Source organism: Tupaia chinensis, unplaced genomic scaffold (genome assembly GCF_000334495.1).
Source record: "Tupaia chinensis unplaced genomic scaffold, TupChi_1.0 Scaffold000085_1, whole genome shotgun sequence".
Taxonomy (NCBI): Eukaryota; Metazoa; Chordata; class Mammalia; order Scandentia; family Tupaiidae; genus Tupaia; species Tupaia belangeri.
The window spans coordinates 3,089,013-3,116,799 of NW_006159547.1; the positions used below are offsets into that span (position 1 = coordinate 3,089,013).

The window sequence follows — 27,787 nt, forward strand, 5'->3', positions numbered from 1 at the left end:
AAACTGCTTCAAAGAAGTAGCCACCAGGCGACATGGTGGGACAGCAAGGATGGGGATTCTGCATTGCTGAACGCCAGGTCCGAGGGGCTGAGATGGTGCTGCCTTTGCCTAGTACAGTAACCCCACCCTCTGGAGGCATACTTGCCAGCTTAAAAGAGAGCCAGTTCAACACTGGTGCTGCGATTAATCTGGAGTCAACTGCATAAGTGGAGTTGGTTCTCTTTAACAAGTCGAATGCAGATAGGGGCCCAAATGATTTTCCACTAACTGAAATCATAGAACCTTAGCACATTCTCTAAAAGATTAACTGAAAGACAGTGAACGGCCAAATCAAGCTAAAGTTTTATTTAAAATGAAAAACGTTTCTTGACAATGCTAGTGAATAAAAGCAAAAGGATACAGTGCTTTCTTCCTACGGGTTATCCAGCCTATCCAAGTACAGGGTAATATACAGTACTGCGGTACTTAACGCTGGTAGAATTTCACAGTAGTTTAGTGTTACAAGATTATCTGTGTTTCGGTTATGAAGAGGATCTCGCTCAATGTGATGCTTAGTTCAGGGTTTACTGCCTTTACTGAGCATGAACAAGGGCTCCTGCTCCTTGGCCATAGCCAAATCCTTTGGGTCCAAAGTTCTTTGCATAGCATCCTACAAAAGAAAATGGAGAGTTACAGCTAGTCCTTCGAGCTTTGCCAGCACTGCGTAAGACCCATGTGGTAACAAACCCCCACAAATTAAAAACCAAACTGTTGGCTCTACTAAAGTTCAGTTGACTTAAGATGTAATATGTGCCATGCAGTAAATAACTTAAGGCTGTGATGGTGAGTCCAAGCACTCCGATTCCATAGTATTTAGCTCTTGGTTTGGTCCCTCTTGAGTTGCAAGCATGAAAGTCAGGACAGGTGAGTTATATATGTCTTTTACCTTCATTTACTTATCTGCTTTGTTTAAAACATGCAGTTGAAAGATTGGTGATGGTATTGTTTATCAGTGGGGTGGTTTTTAAATGGTCAGGAAATTAAGGTTGTCTGTGCTTCTGCCATCTGCAAGTGTATTTTGTTTTCACATAACCAGTGACTATCTCCTTCAAAATACCTTTTTTTTTTTTTTTAACGCTGGTGACACTTCATTAGCCAGTAGTCAGCAGGATATTTATATGGGTAGCAGTAACTGCAATTAATTTTACCTTTACAATAGATTTCACCTTCTTTCTCAGTCAGAGTTGTTGATTCAAGGCTCTTCCCACACTTGGCACATCGGAAACAATTTTTGTGCCAGGGCTAGAAAAGACAAATGTGTCAGTATGTCTGAGAGGCCGTTTTTATGTAGTACAATTTAGATGTATGGCAAGAATATCAACCAAGTGATTGTCACTTCTATGGTTCAACTCTCACCTGTAGGCTGAAACTGACCTCTTCAGTATCTATATTCTTGCCACCTACAGAAGGGCTGAGTTCAAAGTTCATTCTCAGAACACATGGGCTGGGGACTTCAGCATGGAAGGGGCTTTTCCCTGAGAGCAGTCTCAGATCTGTCACAAGCCCAGTCTGCTCCTTTCAAGTGAACTGCCTCATTTCTAGCAGCTCAAAGAAAGAGGACCCGCATGCCCTATTAGTATTAGGCAACCTCACTCTGATAACTGTTTTGTTTTGTTTTGTTTTGTTTTTGAAGAGGTTTTTGCTATAGGGCGCATGTGCTCGCCAGACAGAGAAAGACAGAGAGACAGAAAGCGAGAAATCATCCCCCAGGGGGGGATGGCCACGCCGCAATACCTTCTCCTCCATTCTCCTCTCGGGATCTTGGGCATGCATGCACACGTGCCTGGCGTGAGTTTTAAGCCACCGGGTCCGGGACGTAAACTGCGGTCAACTACGTGGGAGTCCAGCGACATAGCCATTACGCTAACTGCTGGTCCCTGTTTTGTTTTGTTTTGTTTTTAACTACTATGAACAACCTGTAGATTCTAGGTTTTTAACAGCTTGGCTTTTCCTATTAACAACCTTAAGCAGTGCCCCCTATGGAAACAGGTTTCTTTTAAACAGTGATTTGTTAAATAAGAGAACCACTGGAAAAGATGAATGATTCTGATGGAAGGTTGTTTTTTAAAAGGGTATAATCCAAGACATATATTTATAAGACATAGTAACTAGAATGTGGAAGCGTTAAGGGAAGAATGGGAGCAGAGAGGAATCATTCGCTGTTACTCATTCAAAAAAAGCACTTCACCTTTCCAGCACCAATGACCTTTTCGGCAGCATACACGGAATCTCCACATCTGGAACATTTCTCAGCACCCCCGAACTTCTGTGCAAACTTAGAAGTGTTTGGATTTGTCGTAGGCCTGTGGGGTTGAGCACTTGTAGAAAGGAAAAAAAAGAAATTAGGCAAGATTTTCCCAAAGGGCCCTTAGATGAAACCTTCGATTTAACTGCTATATTGTCTCAAGGCTGGAGATCTTTGTGGACGAATACAGTAGGAAGGAAACATCATCGTAGTTGCATCCAAGCTTATTAATCTTTTCACGGGCTCACTGTTACAGACAAGGCCTCAAACTTACATACTTGTCCCTCTGAGTCTGAGTAGGACTCACTTAGTTCCCAGTGCTGGCCTCTCCACCAGGCAGCTATGCTATGCTTAATAAAAACCCAGCACAGCACATTTTTTTTTTTTTTGAGAGGTTTTCACTATAGGGCGCGTGCGCTCGCCAGAGAGAGACATAGAGACAGCAAGAAATCACCCCCCCAGGGGGGATGGTCATGCCGCAATCCCTTCTCCTCCATTCTCCTCTCGGGATCTTGGGCACGCACGTACACGCGCCCGGCGTGAGTTTTAAGCCACCAGATCCGGGACGAGAACCGCGGTTGACCACGTGGGAGTCCAGCGACATAGCCATTACGCTAACTGCTGGTTCCCAACAGCACATATATTTGACCCAGATTCATATTACTTAAACAGCCTTTTACTTCATGGGGGATTAAAAAATCAGTGTTAAAAATTTCTGCAAATAGGTCAGTGAAGTAGTCTATAACCAAGAAAGTTTGTTTTACTAATACATCTTGAGTAGGAGAAAGTGTGGACAAACTACTTTCTTGGTAGGGAAACAGTTTCGACATTTTACTGTATGACCTGTTTATCTTTTTCTGTAGATAGACTGATGTTCTTATCACTATTCACACGTCTCTGAACAACTGTATTTCTTCTCTTAGTAGGAATCCTTTCCAGTCAGGAAGTAGGTGTACTTACTGCATGCAAATACGTCTTGGGCTTTGAAAAGATTTAAAAGCCCTTTCATTTTATTTCTTCCTTGAAACAGAGATAGGCACCTCCACTAGGGTCTTCATGTTGCCATCCCCCACCCAGGTTGTCAACCTCGGATCACAGGCACACATGTGCCCAATTTAATTACTTTTTAAAGAGATCTTTAAAAGTTTGTTAATGATATCTAACACTTGAAATTAGGAGAGTCTCAAGAAAAATTTCCAAACCCACCAATCATTACATTAGTAAGAACTTCACATTGGTCACTTCCCATCTACCTTTTAACAACTTTGTAGGGGGGACCAGCAGTTGGCGTAATGGCTATGTTGCTGGTCTCCCATGTAGTCGACTGCGGTTCGAGTCCCAGGCCCAGTGGCTTAAACTCATGCTGGGCATGTGTGTGTGCGTGCGTGCCCAAGATCCCCAGAGAATGGAGGAGAAGGGATTGTGGCGTGGCCATCCCCCCTGGGAGTGATTTCTTGTTTTCTGTCTCTGTCTCTCTCTGGTGAGCACACACGCCCTAGAGCAAAAACCTCTCCAAAAAAAGAAAAACAACTTTGTGGGGTTGTACAAACAGGTGAAGAAATGGGGGCACAGAAGCTGAACTTGCCAAAATGAGCCTGAACTGAAAAATGCAAGTCTGCCTCAATGAAAATGTTCTTGTCCACTCACTGTTGCCTCTCTAGGATGTGGTTATGAAGTTGTTTATGTCCATGGCTGTCATAACTACCATGTGCCACAAGGGCAGTCCAGACCACAGGTGTTCAGGATAATTAAGAGGTTTCTTGGGAAGGAAGCCCCTATACTTCCTGATCTTGAAGGATGAATTGCATGGCCAGCCTAAGAAACCAACTTGCAAGGTCACAGATGGAGACAGGGCAGCACAGAAGGCTTGTAGATTATTGGAGAAGGTAGAGAAGTGGGAGTAGATAAAGAGTGGGGTCCACTAGTCTTTATAACTTTAAGACTAGCCATAATCATTGTCTTACTTTTGGGGTCATGGATGAATTTGGTTTTGGTTGAGGAAAGATTGATATAAATACATGTTTTCAAAAAGTTTGAAATTTTTAAAAAGATTTATTTATTTTATTCATTTGTTATTATTATTTATTTTGACCAGATGGAGAGAGAGAGAGACAGAGAGAGAGAGAGAGAGACAGACAGAAAGGGAAAGTGAGAAAGCAAGCCACCAGGTCCAGGACTCAAACCGTGGTCAGCCATATGGGAATCTAATGCCTTTAACCAACACGCCACCTGCTGGCCCTGAAGTATAATTTTTGAAAACAAGAATGGATTTTATCAATTGGAATGAGCAGAGCAAGTACAATCAATGTTTAAGAAAACAAAGGTAACCTGGGCTCCTATGAATAACAACATGCAGTAGTAAGTTTGTTCTTTCACAACTTTGGAGTGTGGAAAGAGCCCAGGAGACAGAGGTGACCCTGAATGTAGCACAAGTTTCAGAACCAGAAAAACATAGGCTCCAATCCCTACTCCCTCGATTTTCTGTGTGACCTCACCCTTAGTGCCCTCTGTAAAACAGGGACAAAATATCTACACTTGAGAGTTACTGTGAGGCTTACACAGGATAACGATAAATGCTCAGCAGACACCAGGCATTTGAAATATGATAGTTATTTTAGCTAAGCCAGAATACATAGTGTTTCAGCTCATAAACTTTGGAGTAAGATTAAGTTCCATGGTCTACAATTAACAGTGTGACTTCAGGCAAGTTACTATCTTGATTTGTTCATGAATAAGACAGGAAACACTACCTTGTAAGAGTGTTGTGAGCATTACACGGGTTAACATGTTAAGGTCACATGGGGTCTGGCAGGATTCATGGGCTCATCTAAAGAAGGGTTATTTTATCAGAGCAGTACACCACTTTTGGCGTCTTTAGATATGAAAAATGTTGAGTTAAAATGGAGAATTAATGGATTAAAAATTGAATGAAAAAAGTTCCAAAAAAGGTAGGCTGAAGATGAAATACAAAAGGAACTATTTGCCATGGGGTATATGTGCTTGTCGGAGACAGAGAAAATACACCCTTGGGGATGGTCCCAACTGTAGTCCCTTCTCTATTTCTCCCTACTTTGACATTGTGCACACACACATGCATCTAGCATGTTTTCCAAGCCACTAGGTCACTGACCAAGTGGTTGGCTATGTGGGATCCATTTCACTTTACTACCATGCCACAGGCTGGCCCTGAGAGCAAGATGACGAAAGATTCTATGTAGAAGGAATGGCAGGAATTGTCACCGACTGCCCAACTGCATGAGAAACACCTTTCCTTAGGCAGAGACCATATTTCTCTATCACTGGTTTTCTGACATTTCTAAAATGCTGTGAAATGGAATAAATTTAAATCATTTTCTTTTCCCAGCATTTTGTACAATGTAAAGATGTACAGTGATTAAATGTAAATTTTTTAAAAATGTAAAGAATAGGGACCAGATGGCTTAATGGTTTATGTCACTGGACTCCCACGTAGTCAACAGCAGTTTGAGTCCTCGACCCTGCGGCTTAAAACTCACACTGGACGCTCGAACAAGAGGAGACTGAAGAAGAAGGAATTGCCACGCGGCCATCCCCCCGGGGCCTGGTGGGGGGTGATTTCTTGTTTTCTGTCTCTGTGTCTCCAGCGAGTGCACATGCCTTATAGCAAAAACTTCTCTAGCAAAAAAAAAAGTAAAGAATAAAACAATAATGCTGCAGTTAACTTTGGAAGAATCCACAGAATGTAATAGTTGAAATTTATTTTTAAAATATTTTTTAAAGGTTTAAACAAGCTTAAAAAGTCATCTACAAAAAAAAAAATTTTTTAATGAAGTTTTTCTTTCTTTTTATGAGAGAGAGGGGGGGTGGGGAAGAAAGGCACCCTCAACAGAGTCTCTTGTCAGTCTTCTCAGTCAGTCAGGATCACAAGCAGGCCCATGCACCTGGCGCGGACAGTCAACGTGGGAATTAAACCCCGATCTCTCACCTGGATCTGACATCATGGGGCAGTTCACTTCCACTGCACCCGTGTGGCTGGCCCCAATCACTTGCTTTTTTTTTAATAATTATTTTTTATTTAACTTCATTTATTTATTTACTTATTTTAATTTGACCATAGAGAGACAGAGCAAGAGAGTGAGTATGCATGTGTGAGGGGTGAGAGAGAGGGAAAGTGAGAAAGCGAGTCGCTAGGTCCAGGACTCAAACCGTGGTCAGCCATTTGGGAGTCCAGTGCCCTTAACCACCACGCCACCTGTCGGCCCCAATCACTTGTTTTTAAGAACATCCTAAGTCCCCAATATACCTTTCAATGCTATAAAACCAGGACTAGAAATCACTGGAATGATTAATAAGAACTCTGTTGAATTTTAACTGTCAATATTTTAAAGAATAGCCACGTGTTTACATGAGAAAATCTGAGTCACATTTTATTTGCTTAATTTAAACTAAGAATCTGGGAACCCTCAGGTTCCCATTCACCAAGCAACGTTAACTGTTGTAACTCATTTCTGAAGGTGACAAACATTCTTCCACTTTACCTCTCTGGCTTGATGCCCAGCCTCTCGCCACGGTCCATGTTGAGTGTGCCAGCACCCTGGCCATACCCGTAGCCTTTCGGCCCATACTTCTTTCCATAGCAGGATTTGCAGTAGATCTCTTCATCATGGATGGCCACGGTTGTGCTGTCTAAATTTTTCCTGCACACCACTGAGGGGGGAGAAATTAAGGCTTTAAACGTGTTCCAAAGATGCCTGTTTCCTGAGAACAATGGAGACACACATGGTCTACAAATGGCAAAGGCACAGGCTCAGCCCTGAGACGGCATCCAGCCTGGTCAGCTACATTTGAGGATTGTCTTCCTCCATGGAGGGGATAGTTGCTTCAGAATTGTTGTATCAGAATTTTAACAACCAGAAGCCTCAGACTTTTCAATCTGATCTGCCTCTCTGGAAGGAAGAAGTGTGGTGTTTCAGAAGTAGCTATTCTTCCATGAGCAAAAGGAATAAAATTAGCAATGCCTTACGCCTAATCCTCAACCTTTTCATCTTCTTCATACCAAGTTTTAGTGTTAAATGCAACCTAACAAAGAACGGCAGTCTTGGAGTGCCTCTGCAGCACTCGACTCCCCAAAATGCACCCCCACCCGCCCCTGAATAAAAATAGTTTTAAATCCAGAATTCGTTTTCATCACTGGTCTAAGATGGGAAAAAGTATTATTCTTTCATCTCCCCACTGGTTTCTCCAGTGGTGATAAGTATGTCTGAAAACCATCAAGTGGTTTCAAGTCTGCATTTGCTTTCCCTTCTGTCCCAAAGGAGAACACATTCTTTCTTGATGGATTTCTTGCCACAAGACATCTCCACATATCCCACTTCATAAAACTGCCAAATGTCATCATGTTTTATCCAGACATTATTTCACTTTCTAAAACTTCAATTAAGCCGGAGAAAAATAGTGAATTGTAGAGGAGCTCACTGGTAGCACAGTTGGGCAGCTGGAAATAAAAGATCTGTCTAGTAGAAAAGAGGGTCCCCTCCCCCCCATAAAAGAGGCAGAAACAAAAGGAAGGAGAAAAGGAGAACAAAGGACAGAAATGGGGGGGAGCGACAACCAGATAACTGGTTTAAAACACATTGTTTCTGTTAGTCTCCTAAAACGGCACCTACTCTAGAGTCTGTTGAAGCTCAAATGCAGAAATCTGTTAGCTTAAGGATATAATAGCCTGTACCCAACGAAGGGCAGATACCTTTAACAGAATAAATGCAAATAAATACGAAATGTTTGAAGAACAGGAATCTGTTAACCAAAGCAAGTTAGGTATATGAATTTTGCTGTAAAACCCCCCCTCCACTCCCCAGACCTCATCCTTCTCTGTTCTCGTGTAAAAATGCTCATAGGTTTCAGACTACTCTGAGTGATTTCCTTACAAGGTGCTAGTCAGCAGAGACAGAGGTTAGGAAGCAGCAGTAAAAATGCCCAGTAAAGAACTTTCCATTTAGTCCACACGAACTTTATGGTAGTGTAGGCATCAGGGCCTAACTTTGATGAAATAACAATTTCTAAAGTACCTGCATGTTCTTTTTTAGCCCCTTACTTTCTTGGTTATAAAATTGATTTAAAAAAAAAAAAGATTCCTTTAAGAAAAGAAATAAAATAAGGTCAGTAGCTTCTAAGAGAAGAATGGTTAAACCAAATCTTCTGAGAAGTGGCTTTGATGGTTTAGTGGTGACGGCCTTCCAAATCTGAGAAACAGTGGCTATTATGGAGGCCTACAGAGCAGACATGTATGAGCAGAAGTTTTATTTCTTGTAACAGCAACTTGCTGTTGTTTGTTTACAATTGTCTGCAAGCAGTTACACTTTGATAGATCCAGATATGACCCAGAATGATCTGGCTTCTAGAAGGAAAAGGACAATTCAAATTTGAGAGAATAGTTTTTTCTAAGGATTCTTTTTTTTTTTTATTTTTTAAAGGTTTTTGCCATATGGTGCATGCAGAGAGGGGGAAAGTGAGAAATCGCACCCCAGGCGGGATGGCTATGCTGCAATCCCTTCTCCATTCTCCTCTTGGGATTTGGGGCACACATGCACGCATGCACACCTGGGGTGATTTTCAGGTTGCTAGGTCGAGAACTCAAACCACAGTCAGCCACGTGGGAATACACCTTAACCTCCATGCCATCTGCTGGCCCTCTATGGATTATTTCTTAACGTAACTAAATTTATTTTTAACAAATGGTTTCTTACAGTGATTTCCATGGCACGGTACTATAGATAAGGCGAATATATGCATGTATGGATAAATTCCTCTGACATAAATCTTTTCATGAAAGAAAATTCTGTCATTTCAATCACACAATGATTAATGAAAATGTTTCCTTAAGCTGTTACCCTTCTGTTTAAAACAGAAGACTTAGCTGTCATTAGAGGGGATCAGCGGGTAAGGCTTCTCTAATTCTGTTTTTTTTCATTACGTGGTACTATCGTTTGAGCATAGAGACATGTGGTTTTTAAAGAATAATTATTTTATTTAACTTTATTTATTTCTTTATGTATACTTTTTTGACCGGGGGGAGAGGGGAGAGTGTGAGCAAATGATAGAAAATGAGAAAGCAAGCCACGAGGTTCTGGACTTGAACCATGCATGGCCATGTGGGAGTCCAGCGCCCTTAACCACCACGCCACCTGCCAGCCCCGGCATGTGATGTTTCATGTCCTACTTCCTGTCTATTCCAGGCACTGTGATAATTTCCCATCTATAAACAACAGAAATTCCCAATTTGCCTCCCTGGGATTTTCATATCCTAGGTTTCTTTCCCTCAAAGTTAGAATATCAGTAACCAAAAATAATTCTGAGTATTGTCAGAGATGACAGAATTTAAGCTTCTAGACAAATTTGAATTTTCAATTATCAGCATGGTAAGAAATATGCAAGAAGGTTTCAAAAAGGAGCCCAGCCAGAAAGAGGAAGCTGGGGTAGATCAGAAAACATTCAATGGGGACCAGCAGGTGGTGTGGTGGTTAAGGAGCTGGACACTCCCACATGGCTGACCCAGGGTCAAGTCCTGAATCTGGTGGTTTGCTTTCTCACTTCCTCTCTCTCTCTCTCACTCTCACCCTCTGTCTCTCTCTGGTCAAACTAAAAAATAAATGAATGAATAAATAAAAAAAATAAAAAAAAAAAAAGAAAACATTCATTGACTCAGAAATTGGGGCCAGGCCCTTCCCGTGTGCCAAAAACTGTGCACGATGCCAGACTGCATAAACAGCACTGAGCACTGAGTGAGGCGGGCATGACAGACACGGTAGCAAAGCAGAGGCCAGGGGACACCCACACTGCCATGAGCTGTGGGGACACGCAGGAAGGCTACGTGTCTGTCTTGGACCTCCCGCCCGCTCTTGGTGCTCAGCTCAACACAACGAAGTCTTCCAGGATAGACAGGTAACCGCCACTCACGGGTCTAAAATAAACTTGGTTTTTATAAAACACATGCTTTTCCTTAAATAGATCATTGAAGCTTTTTACACGTAATGTTGCCCCAGTGGGCACAGGGCAATACTTACTGCACAGGAAGCAGCAGCGGTGGAAGCTCCTCCCGTCGCACTGCACCTCTTCTGCGTGGTACACGGTCCGGCCGCAGGCCCCGCACTTGTTTCCACCGCCCCAGACAGGCATTCTGAAGGGACACAGGGCTCGTGAGAATGGGCCTCCTGCTTGTCTTAGGGCTCCCCCACCCACCGGGGCTGTTCAAACCCAGGAGGCAGCTGCAGACTGTTTTTTTTTTTTTTTTGGAGAGGTTTTTGCTATAGGGCATGTGTGCTCACCAGACAGACAGAGAGAAACAGAGAGATAGAAAGCAAGAAATCCCCCTAGGGGGGGATGGCCATGTCATAATCCCTTCTCCTCCATTCTCATCTCGGAATCTTGGGGCATGCACGCACACGCGCCCGGCGTGAGTTTAGGCTGCCGGGTCCGGTACTCGAACCATGTAGTCCGGTAGACTACATGGGAGTCCAGCGACAAAGCCATTACGCTAACTGCTGGTCCCTGCAGACTGTTTCTTTATGAGCCATCCTAGCCACATCTTTCAAAGGCCTGCATTCCTCCAAAATAACCTCCTCTCTTCTCCCAAATGACAGCTCTTTCATTCGGACACTCTGGCTTGCCATGCGCAAGTTTTTCTTCCCTCTAGAGAGAGGGTCTGCCTTCAGTACGACAGTACAGGTCGCCAGGAACACAACGATCTACAGGAGGAAGAAGGGCGAGGAATGGGGAGGCAAACGCCCCCTTTCTTAACATGCCCAGTCTCCACTGAACAGTTTTTAAACTCACCCAAAGACTACACTTGGGTAGAGGTTTTTACACCATGCTTATGATTCATCGTAAGAACACTCAATTCTTAGTATTTCATATACACAAGCTAGGATACACTTGAGAGAGGAAGAAAGTGTATTGTTCTGCTTGAACAAGTTTTATATTTGTCTGCTAAAGTTAGGCACTGTTACAGCAAAAATAGTTGTGTCTGCACTAGAACAACTGCATGCATGGAGCCTCACTGTAACCACAACAAACACCCAGCCAGATGGCTATAATTTAGGCTTCTAGGCTGCCCTTCTCACAAGGTCCACTAGTCCAGCCCACAGTTGTTTCTCTACCCTCTTTGGCAGGTTCAGAACATGCTACCAAGTTCACTCCCAGCAAGGTGAGTCGTCTGCTGAGCATGCCAATCAGCCTCTGACTGGAGAGGCCTGGTGTGATGGTCCAGCTGGAAGTTTAGATCTTAGATGGTCTTACAGTGATGCAGGGCCAACATTTCCGAATCTTGCTTCTCAATCAAGTGGTCTGCCTGGGCACAGTTTAACGTGCCTAGTTCAGTGGCCAGCAGCATCCTGCTAAGAAGGCATGTTATGTCTGCCTTGCACTGAGTGGTGTCTAGAAAAAACAATCGCAGTGCAATAATACCTCTCTCCCACCATCCTTTTAGGCTTTCTTTGTATGGTGGTCTGTGTAGCCTTGGCCTGGTAAGTCTCCTTGGATAAACGGCCCCCTCACTAACAAAGAGCTGGCTGAGAAAGCTGAGACTGCCTCGCTAACCCAAACCTGGCAAGGAAAAGAAGGGCTGCTGTGCAGAAACGACGGAAGATTCTTTCATCTTTAGAAACGGTGGTGGGCATGATGGTTAAGGCGCTGGACTCCCACATGGTTGAGCACGGTTCTAGTCCATGTGGTTTAGAGAGGTACTTAAAATGGAGTCTGGTATGAGTCCACCATGCTTGTTACAAACTCAAGACAAGATTCAGGTGAACATTTAGAAACCTTTGTACAGTTCTCTGCCACAACCCCTGCAAGCATGGCCAGGAGACTCGTCTTGTTGAGCACAGTCAGACAATCAGTCTGCACTTGAAAATTAAGACCCGACAACAGTCCTTTCCCACAGATAGTCTGACAAGCACTGGTTTACGCAGTACTGACGACTGCTGCCTGGGTCTGTCTCGTGCTGCTGTAACAGATCACCTAAGACTGGGTAATTACAAAGCACACACATTTACTTCTCATAGGCTTGGAGATTGGGAAGGCCAAGATCAAGACATCGGCAGGCTCGGCATCTGCTTAAGGCCCAGTCTCTGCTCTGAAGATGGTGTCTTTGAATGCTGCATCCTCCCAAAGTGAAGAAGGCTGTTCCTCACGGCAGGAGAGTGGAAGAGATCAGCCCATTCCCATGAGTCTTTTATAGTGGCATTAATCCATTCATGAAGGTTCTAACACCTTCTTGGCCCCACATCTCAACATGGATGCATTGGGGAGGTTTGGTTTCCACCTGAGTTGACAAGAAAGGACAAAAACACTCACACTATCGCAATCGCCAACTCCCAAGGGCTGAGTTGTGACAGTTAATAAAGTCAATGCATTCCTCCTTCCTGCCAGTTATTGGTTTAGGAATGGGCACTAACCTGGTCCAGTTCAAAGAACGTTAAACCCAAGGCTTTGGTTGAAAACAGTGTGACTTTCAAGAGTGCAGGTGCTAGCAGCTGTCTAGCCACTATGCGAAATGAACCTAAGGATGAAGTTCGTGCTTTAAAGCCCCAAATTCAGCTGTCTCCTCATACCCTGCACTCCTTAGCTATGTATGCCATTTATAAACTCCCTTTTTAAGCCGTTTGGAATAGGAGCTCCTGTTCCTTAAAACAACACACACACAAAGAGACCTGATAGGACTGCTTATCACTGAACTGTCAGTCTCAATTTGCAAAAAGCCTACTTCTCTTATCCAGACAGGACAGAGTAATTCCAAGAGTCCACAGATGTTACCGGGCTGACTGTGAAGGCACCCACACAGTATCATTCTCTTGCAACAAGCATATCTGGCATATTTGCAAGCTTTTCTTTGTAGCTGTACAGATCTTTTATTCCCTTCCCTGGAGACAGGTGCTTGAATGTTTAAATTGCAAATGAAATTTGAGCCGGCGTGTAAAGCCTAAGACACAAAGCCCTAGCCCCCACAACCTGAGCTGATGTGACACTGACTTTGCCCCGGCCTGTGTTTACCTGCGTTTTAGAATGTTCATGGAGACAACAGACATCTGGCATTTCCCCTGGATTCCAACCAAAGGCTGATGCCAGGCCCATAGATAATGACACTACAGTCACTTGTATTGGAGCCCAAGCATTAGATGGCTCTTAAAGTCCTTTGTTACTGTTGAGGCTTTTTGTTGTTAAGTGTTTCCTAGAGGCCGCATGTGCTTGCTGAAGACAGGGAGAGGGAGAAGAAGAAAGAGAGAGTGAAAAAGGGAAAGTGAGAATTCACCCCCCACAGGGGATGACCACGCCACAGTCCCTTCTCCATTTACTCCTTTGGATTTTGGGCATGCACACACATGAGCCCAGTGTGTTTTCCAAGCTGCCAGGTCCACATTTACTTCTCATAGGCTTGGAGATTGGGAAGGCCAAGATCAAGACATCGGCAGGCTCGGCATCTGCTTAAGGCCCAGTCTCTGCTCTGAAGATGGTGTCTTTGAATGCTGCATCCTCCCAAAGTGAAGAAGGCTGTTCCTCACGGCAGGAGAGTGGAAGAGATCAGCCCATTCCCATGAGTCTTTTATAGTGGCATTAATCCATTCATGAAGGTTCTAACACCTTCTTGGCCCCACATCTCAACATGGATGCATTGGGGAGGTTTGGTTTCCACCTGAGTTGACAAGAAAGGACAAAAACACTCACACTATCGCAATCGCCAACTCCCAAGGGCTGAGTTGTGACAGTTAATAAAGTCAATGCATTCCTCCTTCCTGCCAGTTATTGGTTTAGGAATGGGCACTAACCTGGTCCAGTTCAAAGAACGTTAAACCCAAGGCTTTGGTTGAAAACAGTGTGACTTTCAAGAGTGCAGGTGCTAGCAGCTGTCTAGCCACTATGCGAAATGAACCTAAGGATGAAGTTCGTGCTTTAAAGCCCCAAATTCAGCTGTCTCCTCATACCCTGCACTCCTTAGCTATGTATGCCATTTATAAACTCCCTTTTTAAGCCGTTTGGAATAGGAGCTCCTGTTCCTTAAAACAACACACACACAAAGAGACCTGATAGGACTGCTTATCACTGAACTGTCAGTCTCAATTTGCAAAAAGCCTACTTCTCTTATCCAGACAGGACAGAGTAATTCCAAGAGTCCACAGATGTTACCGGGCTGACTGTGAAGGCACCCACACAGTATCATTCTCTTGCAACAAGCATATCTGGCATATTTGCAAGCTTTTCTTTGTAGCTGTACAGATCTTTTATTCCCTTCCCTGGAGACAGGTGCTTGAATGTTTAAATTGCAAATGAAATTTGAGCCGGCGTGTAAAGCCTAAGACACAAAGCCCTAGCCCCCACAACCTGAGCTGATGTGACACTGACTTTGCCCCGGCCTGTGTTTACCTGCGTTTTAGAATGTTCATGGAGACAACAGACATCTGGCATTTCCCCTGGATTCCAACCAAAGGCTGATGCCAGGCCCATAGATAATGACACTACAGTCACTTGTATTGGAGCCCAAGCATTAGATGGCTCTTAAAGTCCTTTGTTACTGTTGAGGCTTTTTGTTGTTAAGTGTTTCCTAGAGGCCGCATGTGCTTGCTGAAGACAGGGAGAGGGAGAAGAAGAAAGAGAGAGTGAAAAAGGGAAAGTGAGAATTCACCCCCCACAGGGGATGACCACGCCACAGTCCCTTCTCCATTTACTCCTTTGGATTTTGGGCATGCACACACATGAGCCCAGTGTGTTTTCCAAGCTGCCAGGTCCAGGACTTGAACCATGACACATGATATCCAGCCACCTTAACCACCACACCACCAGCTGGCCCTGTTGAGGCATTTTTATTTATAAAGTTTACTACTTTTATGAGAGAAAAAGAGCAAAGCCAGCACCCTCAACAGGGGCTCACACTGTGCCACTGCCCACCCTGCCAGCCTTCCCAGCCAGTCAGGATCATGGGTGGACTACCCATGAGAGTACAGGTCGACCAGGAACTGAACCCATGATCTTTCATATGGATCCAGGTTTGTTTGAGTAGCAAATCACCTCTGTGCAACAGAGCGCAACTGAGATGACCAGAACCATTTTTATTACGGAGGCATTTCTCATATTAGAAAGCACTTCTTTGATTTATTAACGTTAAAACTGCTTTTTTCTTTTTTTTTTTTTTGGAGAGGTTTTTGCTATAGGGCGCGTGTGCTCACCAGACAGAGAGAGAGAGAGACATAGAGACAGAAAGCGAGAAATCACCCCCCCAGGGGGGGATGGTCACACTGCAATCCCTTCTCTTCCATTCTCCTCTCAGGATCTTGGGCACACATGCACATGCGCCCAGTGTGTTTTCCAAACTGCCAGGTCCAGGACTTGAACCATGACACATGATATCCACGTCCGGTGTGAAAAACTGCTTTTCTCGAAATTATCAGCGAAACTTGCTATTGAAAGAAGTTAGATTATTTAAGAAATTGTGCGATCAATGAAATCTGAGGGAAAAAGGAAAAGAAGACAACTGTAGACACCAGAGATAGTGTGGGAAGAGGGTGGGAAAAAGCAGAGGGTCAGAAATAGGGGTAAAATATATATACATATGTGTGTGTATATATATGTAACTAGAAATGGAAAATTATTGACAATAACATGCATGATTAAGCCACTGTGGGATGGGAAATCACATTTTGTATGCTGTGATGATGCTTAGGGAATGAATGTAAATTAATTTAAAAAAAAGTTTCAGAAATAAACAAGTAAAAAAAAAAAGAAGAGTGAACCATTTAAAATTAGCCTGGTATCTTTCATTTTTCACATGTATTTACTTTGGAGCAGTCACCAATAAAGAACCAGATTGCTATAAAAACTAAAGTTAGAATTAGAAGAAATAGAGACAGTGACAGGGAAAGTGAGAAATCACCCCCAGGGGTGATGGCTATACTGCAATCCCTCCTCCTGGGATCTTGGGCACACATGCACCTGTACCCGTTGTGATTTTTTTCAAGCTTCCAGGTCCAGAGCTCGAACCATGGTCAGCCATGTGAGAATTGAGCACCTTAACCATAATGCCACCTGCTGGCCCAGCAGCCTGAATATTTTTTAAAAAGGGCATACCTTCCCTTTATGTAATTCAGGGTGCTTTAAATTCACCTACTATGCAACCAAGTGTGACTAGGTCAGCTTTTCAGGAAATACCTAATGACAGGCTCTGCCCCTCAAGGGTGAGGACCATGTCTCTATTTCCTACATTATCTGCTACTGTATTTGGCTTATCACAACATGTTTGAAGTCCTACTCGATTTAAGGTTTTCCTAAGATTTTTCTGAAACCTTTTCTGTGATACAGGTGAATGATGTAACAGAAAGAATGTCCTTAGAGGCCCAGCTATGGCAGTGCAAGCAGGAGGACACCGCTGCACAGTGGCTGAGGCCACAGATGAAGCCCTGGTTTGGTTCCTGGACCAACCTAAAAAAGCCAGGTGTGGTATTGCATACTGGTGATCCTAGCTACTGGCAGGCTGGGGTAGGAGGATTATGAAGTGGTGAGACCCTTTCAAAGATACCTATCTCAGGGCCAGATGGTAGTGCAGAGGTAATACATGAAGTTCTGTGAGGCTAACCCACATGGGCAGGTTACCAGTTCAAGTCTGGAGACATCCCTGAGTATACCAGCATACATGTGCCATGACCTGGGCTGGCTGATGCTGGGGATGGACTGTGGTGCCTAGACTCTGCTGGGGGTGCTCACTTACTCTCCCTCTTAGAATAATCTTACACAATAACTAACAAAGGCTATCTCTCCTACATATGAACACATGCTTTCCCTCTCATTAAAAAAAAAGCATCTTCAGAAAGCTTATGGATTTATGTTTTCTTTTTTAAGACAGATAGTGGGTACTTGGGTGATCTTTACATTATTCTCGATTTTGTCTGTCTGAAATATTTCACACTTGAAGGATGTAAGCAGGGCAGGCAGGTGAGTTGGTTTAGACAGACCTGGGATAACTCCGCTCGTATGACAGTGACGGCTGCGAACCTGTGCTTTTTTCTCATCCTGTATATGAGGAAGGTATCTATCTCACGGAGGTATCATGAAGCTAAAACAAGGCAAATACAGGACCGGACGGGAATCCAGTTAACTGCTAGCTTGAAGATGGAGAGGGCATCTCATCCTACCCATCCCACCCTCAGTGCTCCAGGGGGAAATCCACTGACCAGCATCTGAATAACACAGCTGTGGATCACAGACAGGGTAAAGGGGACAGAGCTCAGCAGTCGCTCCTCAACTCTCCTTTTCTGGGACATTAACCCACTGCGAGTGTAAGACCACTCACGGTGGTGACTAAGGAATGAAGTTCAAATTTACACTTCTAGGCTCTCCCCTATGGATGCTTACTGAATTTGGCAGGAGGAAGTGTGAGGATATTCCATTTCTGTCACTCTTGGCATTGCTGTGCATGTGAAAAAACCGAAAGGCTTCATTTTTCTTACAAGCCTTTGGCGGTCGGGCTCCACAACAGCTGCCATTAATCACAGCAGACTGGATTTGCACCGAGCGATCTCGGCTGCATGCCTTTCCCAATCCTATGCATCAATTTACAGAATGGTCAGAGCAGAAATAAAATCCCACTGTGCACACATCTTGCAGAACGGCCAAACACAGGCTATTCTGTGTCTCAGCCTTGTTCTTTCTTTTATTTTCTTAAGGTTTTTACCATAGGGCACGTGTACTAGGAGACAGAACTGGAGACAGAAAGAAAGTAAAAAATCACCCCCCAGGGGGGATTGCCATGCTTCAATCCCTTCTCCATTTTCCTCTCAGATTTTGGGCATGCACACACACATGCCTAGCGTGATCTTCAAGCCATGGGGTTCAAGACTCAAACCACATTCAGCCTTATGGGAATTAAATGCTTTGATCACGCCACTGGCTGACCCCTCGTTTTTTCCTTTCAATGACTGAAAGTGTTCCAGTCCTAGGATGGATCCACTGCCTTAGACGAAAGCCCATTTTAATTCTGAACACCTATGAGCTTCTATCGGTTCTGCTTAACTGCTTCTCTCCCAGTCTAAGACAACACCCAAAATTCATAATATTCACCTTGAGAGGAAAGCTACTGCAGTCTAAATCTGAGTCATCTCTGGTAAAGTTACCTCATTCTCTAGAAAACCAACAGAGAGCCACAAAATGACCACATGGACCATTCTCACACCACCAGTGCTGCATTTAGCAGCTTAATTTAGAATCTGAATGACTTCAGTTCATGAATTTCAAGTCTTATGTCACCACTTAGAGTATATCTGCTCCAATACTAAATAAAGGTTTGGAGTCAATCTGTCTGTAAATACGGATTCCAAATGCTTCCAGAAGCTTTGACATTTTATTACTACACGAGAACCTGGATGTAATCCAGTTCCCCAAAAGGGAGAATTTACTGTAAGCTGCTCTCATCCTGAGGCACACGTGGGGCAGTGGAGAGTCACTTGTTAAGGAATGTAAGACAGTAGCATGTCCCCGGTTACAATGATTTTTAGCAAGGCCAGAATTTGAGCGCTACAGTTCATTGGAAAATAAGCATTACATGATGCCTGTTCTAAACATTTTTTCCTTTTGCTACCCAAACTATCTGCTTGACTACTTCCATTACCTAAGCAAGTACCAGTGAACCAGGGATGGACTCTTCGTGTCTCTTTGACCAACTGCATGCTCCGGTGAGCCAAATCCTCAAGCTGGCCTTTAAGACACCTCAGCAAAAGGGTGAATTAAGAGCATGGGTTTTCGGGGCCAGCTCCATAGCTTGGATGATTAAGGGAACCTGATCCAACATGGCTGACTGTGATTCAAATCCCATTCCTGGTGGCTTGAAAAACACATGGCTCCTGTGTGTGTACTCCAAATCCCACCAAGATGGAGAAATGGGGAAGTGATTGAAGTGTGGCTATGCCCCAGCAGAGGTTGCTTTCTCCCTCGACGGCAAGTGTGTGGGCACTCTGGGAAATTAAAAAAATACATAAAAAAATTAAAAAGATCATTGGTTTTGAAGTCAACATGTCATCTCCCTCACATGTTAAATGAGAATAACAATGCATTCTTCATAGAGTTAAAGAGAGTTTGATGATGCGGCCTATCCAGCAGACACTCCACACATGACAGCATTTCCTACCAGTGTTAAGCCATGCTCGACCTGCTACCAGCACTCATCTTACCCTACAAGCCTCATATACCATTCTCTCATTGTGGCCCTAACCAGGGAACTGACTTAGCTCCCTCCCTCATCCAACTATCTCCTGACTGCATTTCTGCAGTTCAAGTAATTCTTCTAGCGTAGGGACAGTTTATAAACACAGAATAATGCTTTCCTGTTTATGAAGTCCCCATATAAATATATTAATTCTAGTACATTTTATAAGATATGAAATCTAGACTAGGGTGGAAGCTGAAAATAAGGTGATAAAGGAAGGGTGCTTTTCTCAACTTTGCTGGTAAAATATGTAAACAAATCATGGTAATACAATGTAACAGAGCACGGAGAGAGGGCTCTCAAAGTCTGTATGGTTTACTTTTGGGACCAGCAGATGCTGTAATGGTTACATCACTAGACTCCCATGTAGTTGACTGTGGTTTGAATCCCAGACCTGGTGGCTTAAAAGTCATGCTAAGCGCATGTGCTTGTGTGCCCAAGATCCCAAGAGGAGAATGGAAGAGAAGGGACTGCAGTGTGGCCGTCGTTCCTGGTGTGTGTGGGGGGTGATTTCTTGCTTTCTGTCTTTCTGTCGAGAGCACACACCCTAAAGCAAAAAATCTCTCTTAAAAAATAAAAGTCTGTATGGTTTACTTTTACAGGGGTGGCAACACGGGCTCACTTGCAGAGACACTACTGGCGGATTCCTGCAACGACACTGAGAAAGATCCCAAAGTTTAGTTCAGCTTCCATATTAAAGATTACTATGACTAATAATGACTGTCACAGCAGCTGCAGTGCCCACACTTCTTAGATATTCCCAGTATAAGAGGTGCTTCGGTAACACAATACTCTGTGGTGATTAGGCCATGTGGGGAAGTTCCAGGTTCACATCCTGAGGTCTCCCTGTACATACCAGGTGTGTGTGTGTATGCGTGTGTGTGTGTGCGCCCATGATCCTGGCTAGCTGAAGCTAGGGATGGAATTGCAGCATGAGGACCCTATTGGGGATGCCTGTCTGCCTGTCTCTCTCTCTCTCTCATAGAAGAAATAAGTAAAGAAACTTAAAAAAGATAAAAAGAGGAGCCATCAGGTGACTGAGGTTAAGGTGGTGGCCAACTGCACGATTTGCGTCCCAGACCCAGTGGCTCTAAAATACACCAGGTGTGTGTGTGTGTGTGTGTGTGTGTGTGCACGCCCAAAATCTCAAGGGAAGAATGGAAGAGAAGAGAAGAGAAGAGACCATGGTCATTTCCTCTGGGGGGGTGATTTCTCACTTCCTCTCTTTTTCTGTTTTTCTCCAGCAAAACCATGCACCCTATAGCAAAATTTTAAAAAATGAAATAAAAAAGAAGTGTCGAGGTCAGAATCAGAGAGACATAAGTTTGAAAGCCATTTATCAGCTCTGTGATACTGGTCAGCCTTAACTTCTGAGCTTCAACTTCTCGAGCTGGAATTTGGAAAAGGATGACAACTCTCTCACAGGTGGTTGTAAGGATTTAAGACAACGTATGTAAGTACCTCACAAAGAGCCAGTATTTTACAACGGTTATCTTCCTTTACCTTCATGGGCTCTATAGGCCTGAAAATGGCTACTATGTTCAGGCACTGGGTGGCTCCCTGAGGTCACCAATCGCCAAAGAAGTAAATTAGACTTGAGTTTTGATCCCAGAATTCTGACCTGTCCCCCAAACTCCAATATCTGATTTTCTACAAAAAACACTCAGGGCTGGGTCCATTCAAATCACCTGGGAATGATTAGTCCTTGAATTACCAAATTACACACAGGACTGCCTTCCTCACTGGTCTTCACCCATCTTGCTAGTAGAGCCATGACCACCACGTGCCAATCTTACTCCCAAACTGGTCCTTTCAATAAAAGGCACCCTAACACTCCTCCCCTCTTATCTAGGTCCGCAGAGGAGTGAACTCTCCCTTCTCTGTAGTAGTGACCTCTGCTTCATCATTCTGCCTAGTTCTATATTCCGCTCCCACTATGTCTTCCACTTGGAGAAAAGCAACATCTTTGACACAGATTTGGATCAGTATGTGTCAAACCACATATTGTCATTAAAATGCAACTATGCTAAAAGCTTGGTGACCCTGACCCCCAACGTCTGCCATAGCAATCTACAATCTGTGCAAACTACAAGGTATTATTCAAACAATTTAACATTCGCATGATTTTTACATCAAGTTAGACCTAGATTTATATGCCAAGACTAGTTATTTGCCAAATGATCACAGACCGGTTATTTGCTGTAATTAAAAAATTTTTTTTTTTAATTTTTAACTGCATGTACACTTGCATGAGAGAGAGAAAGAGAGAGAAAACATCCTCCAATGGGAAATGGTCATGCTGCAAACCTTTTCCTCCATTTTTCCACCTTGCCAGGATTTGGGGTACACACACACACACACACACACACACACACACACACTCCTAATGTGCTTTTCAAGCCACCTTAGCGAGGATTCAAGTGGGATTTGGGATAAGGTTTTCTATGCAAGATACTTTAACTGCTGTGCGGTGGAGCCGGCCTTGTAGGTTGATTATCTGATTTGCTCTTCTCTTCAAAGATGAAGATAAAGCTTATTTATATCATAAGGCAATTCTGAGATTAAACAACAAATGTAAAACACTTAGAACAGTGTCTGCCCCATGACAGATAATAATTATTACAAATATTGAGTCATCAGAAAAGTCATGACGTTTTAGTCTGCAAAAATGCATCGTGACTTTTCTGATGACCCAATACTTCCATACAGCTTATGAGATGCTTTACTTATGTCAAGTATCAATAGTTTGCTTACATTAACTCACTTAATTCTCATGTAACAACTGAGGTGAGCATTATCATTCCCATTTTATGGATGGGGAATCTGAGGCATAGATATTGACTCATAACTGTGAGACCAAACTAAATTATTAATTCAACTTCAAAATGAATACCAGTAAAATTCAAATTTAAAGCTATCTGTTAAACTGTTAAAACTCGGGGCCGGCAGGTGGCACGGTGGTTAAGGGTGCTACACTCTCACATGGCTGACAGCAGTTCAAGTCTCGGACCTCGTGGCTTGCTTTCTTACTTTCCCTTTCTCTCTCCCTCTCTCTGTCCCTCACTGGTCATATTAAAATAAATAAATAAAGTTAAATAAAATAATTCTTAAAAAAATTGTTAAAACTAAACTACTGTTAGCAACACAAATGTAGTAATGACCTGTGATTATGGCAGAGACTTTTTTTTATTGTTCTTTAAGGTTTTTGCCATAGAACATGTGCACCAAAGAGAGACAGAGGGGGACAGTGAAAGGGACAGTGAGAAATCACCCTCGGCAGGGAGCTGCTGGCCACATCTCAATCTTTTCTCCATTCTCCTCCAGGGATTTCGGGCATGCACATTTGCCTGGCGTGATTCTTAAACCTCTGGGTCTGGGACCTGAACCATGGTTGGATCAGCCATGTTGGAGGCTAGCACCTTAACCACCATGCCACCTGCTGGCCCTGGCACAGGGTCTGCATTTTCCTTCTTTAAAGGTTTTTGCTATAGGCACATGCACTCACTGTGGAGAGACAGAGAGAGGGAAAGGCCCTGCTGAAGTCCCTTCCTCTCCATTTTCTTTTGGGGATTTTGGGCAAGCATGCACATGCACCTGGTGTGATTTATGAGCCAATGGGTCTGGGACTCGAACTGCAGTCGGCCATGAGGGAGTCCAGCACCTTAACCACCATGCCACCTGCTAGCCCCAGCGGCACAGGTTCTGTTCTAAGTTTGGTTTTCCTGTACTGCTGTGTGCTGGATGTGGACTTGGTTACTCTCTTCTGGGAGTACTGTGAAACCTTCCCTCCTGTGATGAGCAGGGAAGTCACTGCGCCTTAATGTACTACTCAGCGTCTGTTCTTATTAGTCAAAGACAATTAGCAGTATTGCTGGCACAAAGAGATAGTAAACGAAAAAGCAAAGACCCTAATATTCTTGCAAATGATTCCTCACATACTTTGGTTCTTCCTCTATGACTTAAACATTTTCAACAATCAGAAACTGTGCCCAGTTCTTCTGCAATTTCAACTGAAAAAGATTCCTCTAAATGAAAATTCTTAACTCAGGGTCCACAGATTCCCTGAAGTTCTGGAAACTGGAAACAGCCCGTGGCATGGTGGTTGGGGCAGCTGCATCCCACATGGCTGACTAAGCAGTTTGAGTCCCAGACCCAGCAGCTTGAGAAACAAGCCTGGAGCATGTGTGTATGTGCACAAAACCCTGAGAGGAGGTAGAAACGGAGGAGAAAGGATTGCAGCATGGTCATTGTGCCTGCCTCACCCCACCCTCTCCTGCAAGCACATGCACTCTTTGGCAAAAGAAAAACAAAAAAGGCTGAGGACTGGTAAACTCAGTTCCATTCCTGGATTTTATGCAAACATTGTGAGGAGTTCAGAGCTTTACAGGACACCAAAGAGCTCCATGACACAAAAACAGGTAGAAATCCCCATCTGGATCATCAAACCCTATGAGAGTCTGGGAGTCACCCCCTAGCAGAACCTGAGGGATGCCTTGCAAATACAGTCCAAGAAAGGACCGAGTGCCTGGAGGAACCTATAAACATAAGGGAAGAAAGGGAAGAAAGCTGGCCTCCAGGCAGGACCTAGGAGGAGGTACTGTTCAAGTATGAATCAGCTCCTCCTGGAAGACACTGTCACTGATAGCCATTCCCGCCCCCACACACGTAGTCACTAAACACACACGTAGTCACTAAATGCAGAATGCTGTCTACTTACAAGAAACCTCTCCAAGGCTGGGCTGGGTTTTATACAAGCATCAACGGGCCTGTAAAGAATGTGCTATTATACCCATTTTATAAGAGGGAGTAACTGAGGCCAGGGAGTAAAGGTAACTTGCCCTAGGGCATGACAACAATGAGCTGGGATGTGAATTCAGGCTTGACTAGCTCCAGTCCTGACCTTCCTGCCATGCCTCCTCTCCCTGAGGGCTCCCTCTCTCTGGCTCCTTTTGTTTTTGACCAGCAGAATAATTAAGAGATACAGGTCACCATAGCTATTTAGCAGCAATTACATCTGGACCCAGGTTTCTAAAGCCTCTTGTTTATTGCTGTCTTGCTACTCTGTGCTCACATTCTTGTTGCTTTAGAACAAAACACAATTTCTCCAAAAGCCAAGTGATTTTGCAATTCTGTAAGGATAGGCCTCTAGCCAGTACTGTTTTCAGTACAGTACTTAGCTCCTAAGTACCAACGGATATTTGTTGAATACATTAGGAATTCATCAAGAATTTATGAGTGGGAGTTCAGCAGATGGCCTAATGGCTACACCTCCCACATTGGTGACCAGAGTTCGAGTCCAGGACCCAGCAACTTAAACTCATGCCAGGCCCACATGTGCCCAATATCCCAAGAGGAGAATGTAGAAGAGATTGCAGCGTGGTCATCTCCCCTAGGGAGTGATTTCTCCATTTCTGTCTCTCTGGTGAGTGTACACACCCTACAGCAAAATCTCTTTTAGAAAAGATAAGAAAAAGAATTTATAAGCGGGCAAGCCCCATAGCACAGCAATTAAGTGCTATGCATAAAAAGCCACATCATCCCACATAGCCAAGCCTGGTTGAGATCCTGGCTCCAGTACCATGAAAAACATGTCCAATGCTTGTGTGCCCAAAATCCTGATGGGATGGAGAATTAGAGGAAAAAAGACTGCAGTGTGACCACATCTCTTTGGGGGCATGTGCACGCGCACACACACACACACACACACACACACACACAGAGTCTCTCTCTCTCTCTCTCTCTGGCAAGTGCTCGTGTCCTCTGACAATATAAAAAATTATGGAAAAACTTCAGCCACCAGGTGGCCTGGAAGTTAAGGTTGCTGAATACCACATGGCCAACTGTAAGGTTTGAGTCCTGGACCCAGTGGTTTGAAAAATACACTGGACACATGTGCGTGTGTGCCCCAAATCCTGAGAGAAAGGATTAGGGTATGGCCATCTGCCCTGAAGAGTGATTTCTCACTTTCTCTTTCTCTCTGATAAGTGCAAATGACCTGTAACAGAACTAAAAAAAAAAAAAAAAAATCGTAACAAATATGCCAAAGACCAGCCCAGCCACCGTGGCACATAGGTAGTGCCACTGCTTGGGAGGCACAGGGTCAGTTCCTGGGCCAAACGTAACACTCCTAGCAGGTGTGAACCTGTAATCCTAACTTAATAGAAGCTGAGACAGGAGGAACCCCTAACAGCAAGACTTTGTCAATAAATAAACAACTGCCTGTCTCTGTGTGTCTCTCTCTCAATGGCAAAAGAAAACAAGACAAAAACGAAAAACTGCTAACAAGTGTCTGTTAGTTGAATTATTGGGTCTTCGGGAACGTCCTGATGCATTTTCGCACAGAAAAACACATGACTTTCCTGACAATCTAATAAATCTTTTGTTCCTCACAAATGACATATTATTCACACCTTCCTTCATTAACACAAGTATTGGCTTTGGGCCTAGCATGTTCACATCACCTAAGAAAGGAACCTTCAGGGCCAGCAGGTGGTGTGGTGGTTGGGACACTAAACTCCCACATGGCTGACTGTGGTTCGAGTCCCAGAGCTGGCATATGCTTTCACACTTTCCCTCTCTCTCTCTTTCTGTTTCTCTCTGTTGAGCGCACATGCCCTATAGCAATTAAATAAATAAATAAAATGAAGTAATCCTTTAAAAAAATTTTAAAGACTCATGGTATATAGATAGACTCAGGCTCTGAAACAAAGGAAACTACCATGCAGAAGAGAAAGCACGCTGAGAAACACAAACTAATAGCAATCATGGTGAGAAAAGAGGACCTGGGAGCTAGTAGTGGAGGAAGACCAGAACTACAGAAAATCCTTTATAGCTTGAAGTGCAGTTTTAAAATAGTGTGATTTGCCCTTCATAAGTCACCCAACGCTCTCTTGAAAATGTTGAGTCAAAGTATAGCCAACTTTGTGGCTTATTTGAATTCTTGGACTTTGGAAGTAGAGTTTTAAAACAGTTAATTAGAAGAGTCAAGAACTAAGAGTCTATTTTCACTGTCCAAGGAGAAAAAAAATTACTCAGAAAGACTTCCTGTATTAAAGAGCATTTCTAAAAAGAAAATGTGCTTAGTCTGCTTGCTTAAAACAGGTTAAACGTTTTGGCGGACCAATGAAACCAGTATTCAACAAGCGTTCTGGCTTAGAAGAGGAAGAGGGACCTGCCGGTTTAGAAAGCCCTCCCCTTCCCCCTAGGCCGCTACGTGGAACTCTTGAATCCGGCTCTGGAACCCAGGATGGATTTTTATGACCTGTTGCAGCATTTTACCACCAAGCATTCTTGCACCCTTGTTTGTACCTGAAGGGTAGAAAGTTCCGGGAAAAACTAGACGTGATCTGTTCCACTGCTAGTCCTTCACATTTAAGGTTCGGTGCTGAGTGGCCAGAGACCACCAAACAATGGGATGCCAGGAGCTGCGTTCGGCCGTAGGCGGATTCCTGGCTCGGCGGGCTGCAGACGCCCCCACCGTTCCCCGGGAGAGACCGAACCTGGGACAGTCGCCCCTGTGCGCAGTACACTCCGGCAGAGGACACCCCGAGACTCGAATCCTCCATCCCCCCACCCCACTTCCCGGTGGCGGAGACACAACTAACCGCTAGAGAATGGGGCCCTAGGCTAGTAAAAAGCGGATTAGCAGCAATGCGAAACTCCGGACTCCGCCTCTCCCCGGAGAAACCGGTCCTGTGAAATGCAAAGGTCGCGCAGGGATCATTTACCTGCCCAGCTGGTCTGGGACCGAAGGATGGGGTCCGGAGAGCCGGGGGGAGCAGCGCAGGTGTGTTAGGGGATGGAGGAGGAAAGTGGAATGCAGGGCTGCAGGCAGATCGCTGGGGCCACAAACTGGGATCCGGACTGGGATGTCGGAATGGACCGGGGCGGGGACGGCGGGGCTGCCCGAGAACCTGGGAAGCGGTGGGAACTCCCTTCCTGGTAGAGGGCTCCGTAGAGAACCCCCCTCCCGCCCCCTACTCACTCGAGTCCAGGCCGGCGCACACACCGCGGGCAGAGCTGGCGACGCAGGACCAGGGGCAGGACGCAGGGAGTCCGAGAGCCACGGACGAGCGCGCGCTCGCGCCTTTTAAAGATCCTCTGTGGGCGTGGCCTGCAGCGCCCCGCCCCGTCCGCAGTCCACCCGGGGTTCCCTGACCCTCCGCGGAGGGTTGGGGCGTTCGGCAGCTGCGGGGCTCGCAGCCCGGCTCCGGGTGAAGGGCCGCGACACAAAAGGCAGGAATCCCGCCTCTTCCTGTCGCTTCCCGCCCGACCGCCTACTCCCA

General features: G+C 44.5%; 1 protein-coding gene across 2 annotated transcripts in view; it reads right to left on the reverse strand.

Annotated features, from left to right (window-relative positions):
* Positions 1-324: 324 nt before the first annotated feature.
* The window catches only part of CSRP2 (cysteine and glycine rich protein 2), a 27,791-nt gene continuing 328 nt past the window's right edge, over positions 325-27,787 (reverse strand). The window contains exons 1-6 of one of the 2 annotated variants that reach the window (XM_006142854.3): positions 27,487-27,585; positions 10,327-10,439; positions 6,802-6,970; positions 2,228-2,357; positions 1,188-1,281; positions 325-649 (exon numbers count right to left, since the gene is read on the reverse strand). In XM_006142854.3, coding sequence (XP_006142916.1) covers positions 573-649; positions 1,188-1,281; positions 2,228-2,357; positions 6,802-6,970; positions 10,327-10,438 — 582 coding nt within the window. In that variant the 5' untranslated portion in view covers position 10,439; positions 27,487-27,585 and the 3' untranslated portion in view covers positions 325-572. Of the gene's footprint in view, positions 650-1,187; positions 1,282-2,227; positions 2,358-6,801; positions 6,971-10,326; positions 10,440-27,486; positions 27,586-27,787 lie in introns of those variants that run through there. The other variant, XM_006142855.1, reaches the window with a different exon arrangement.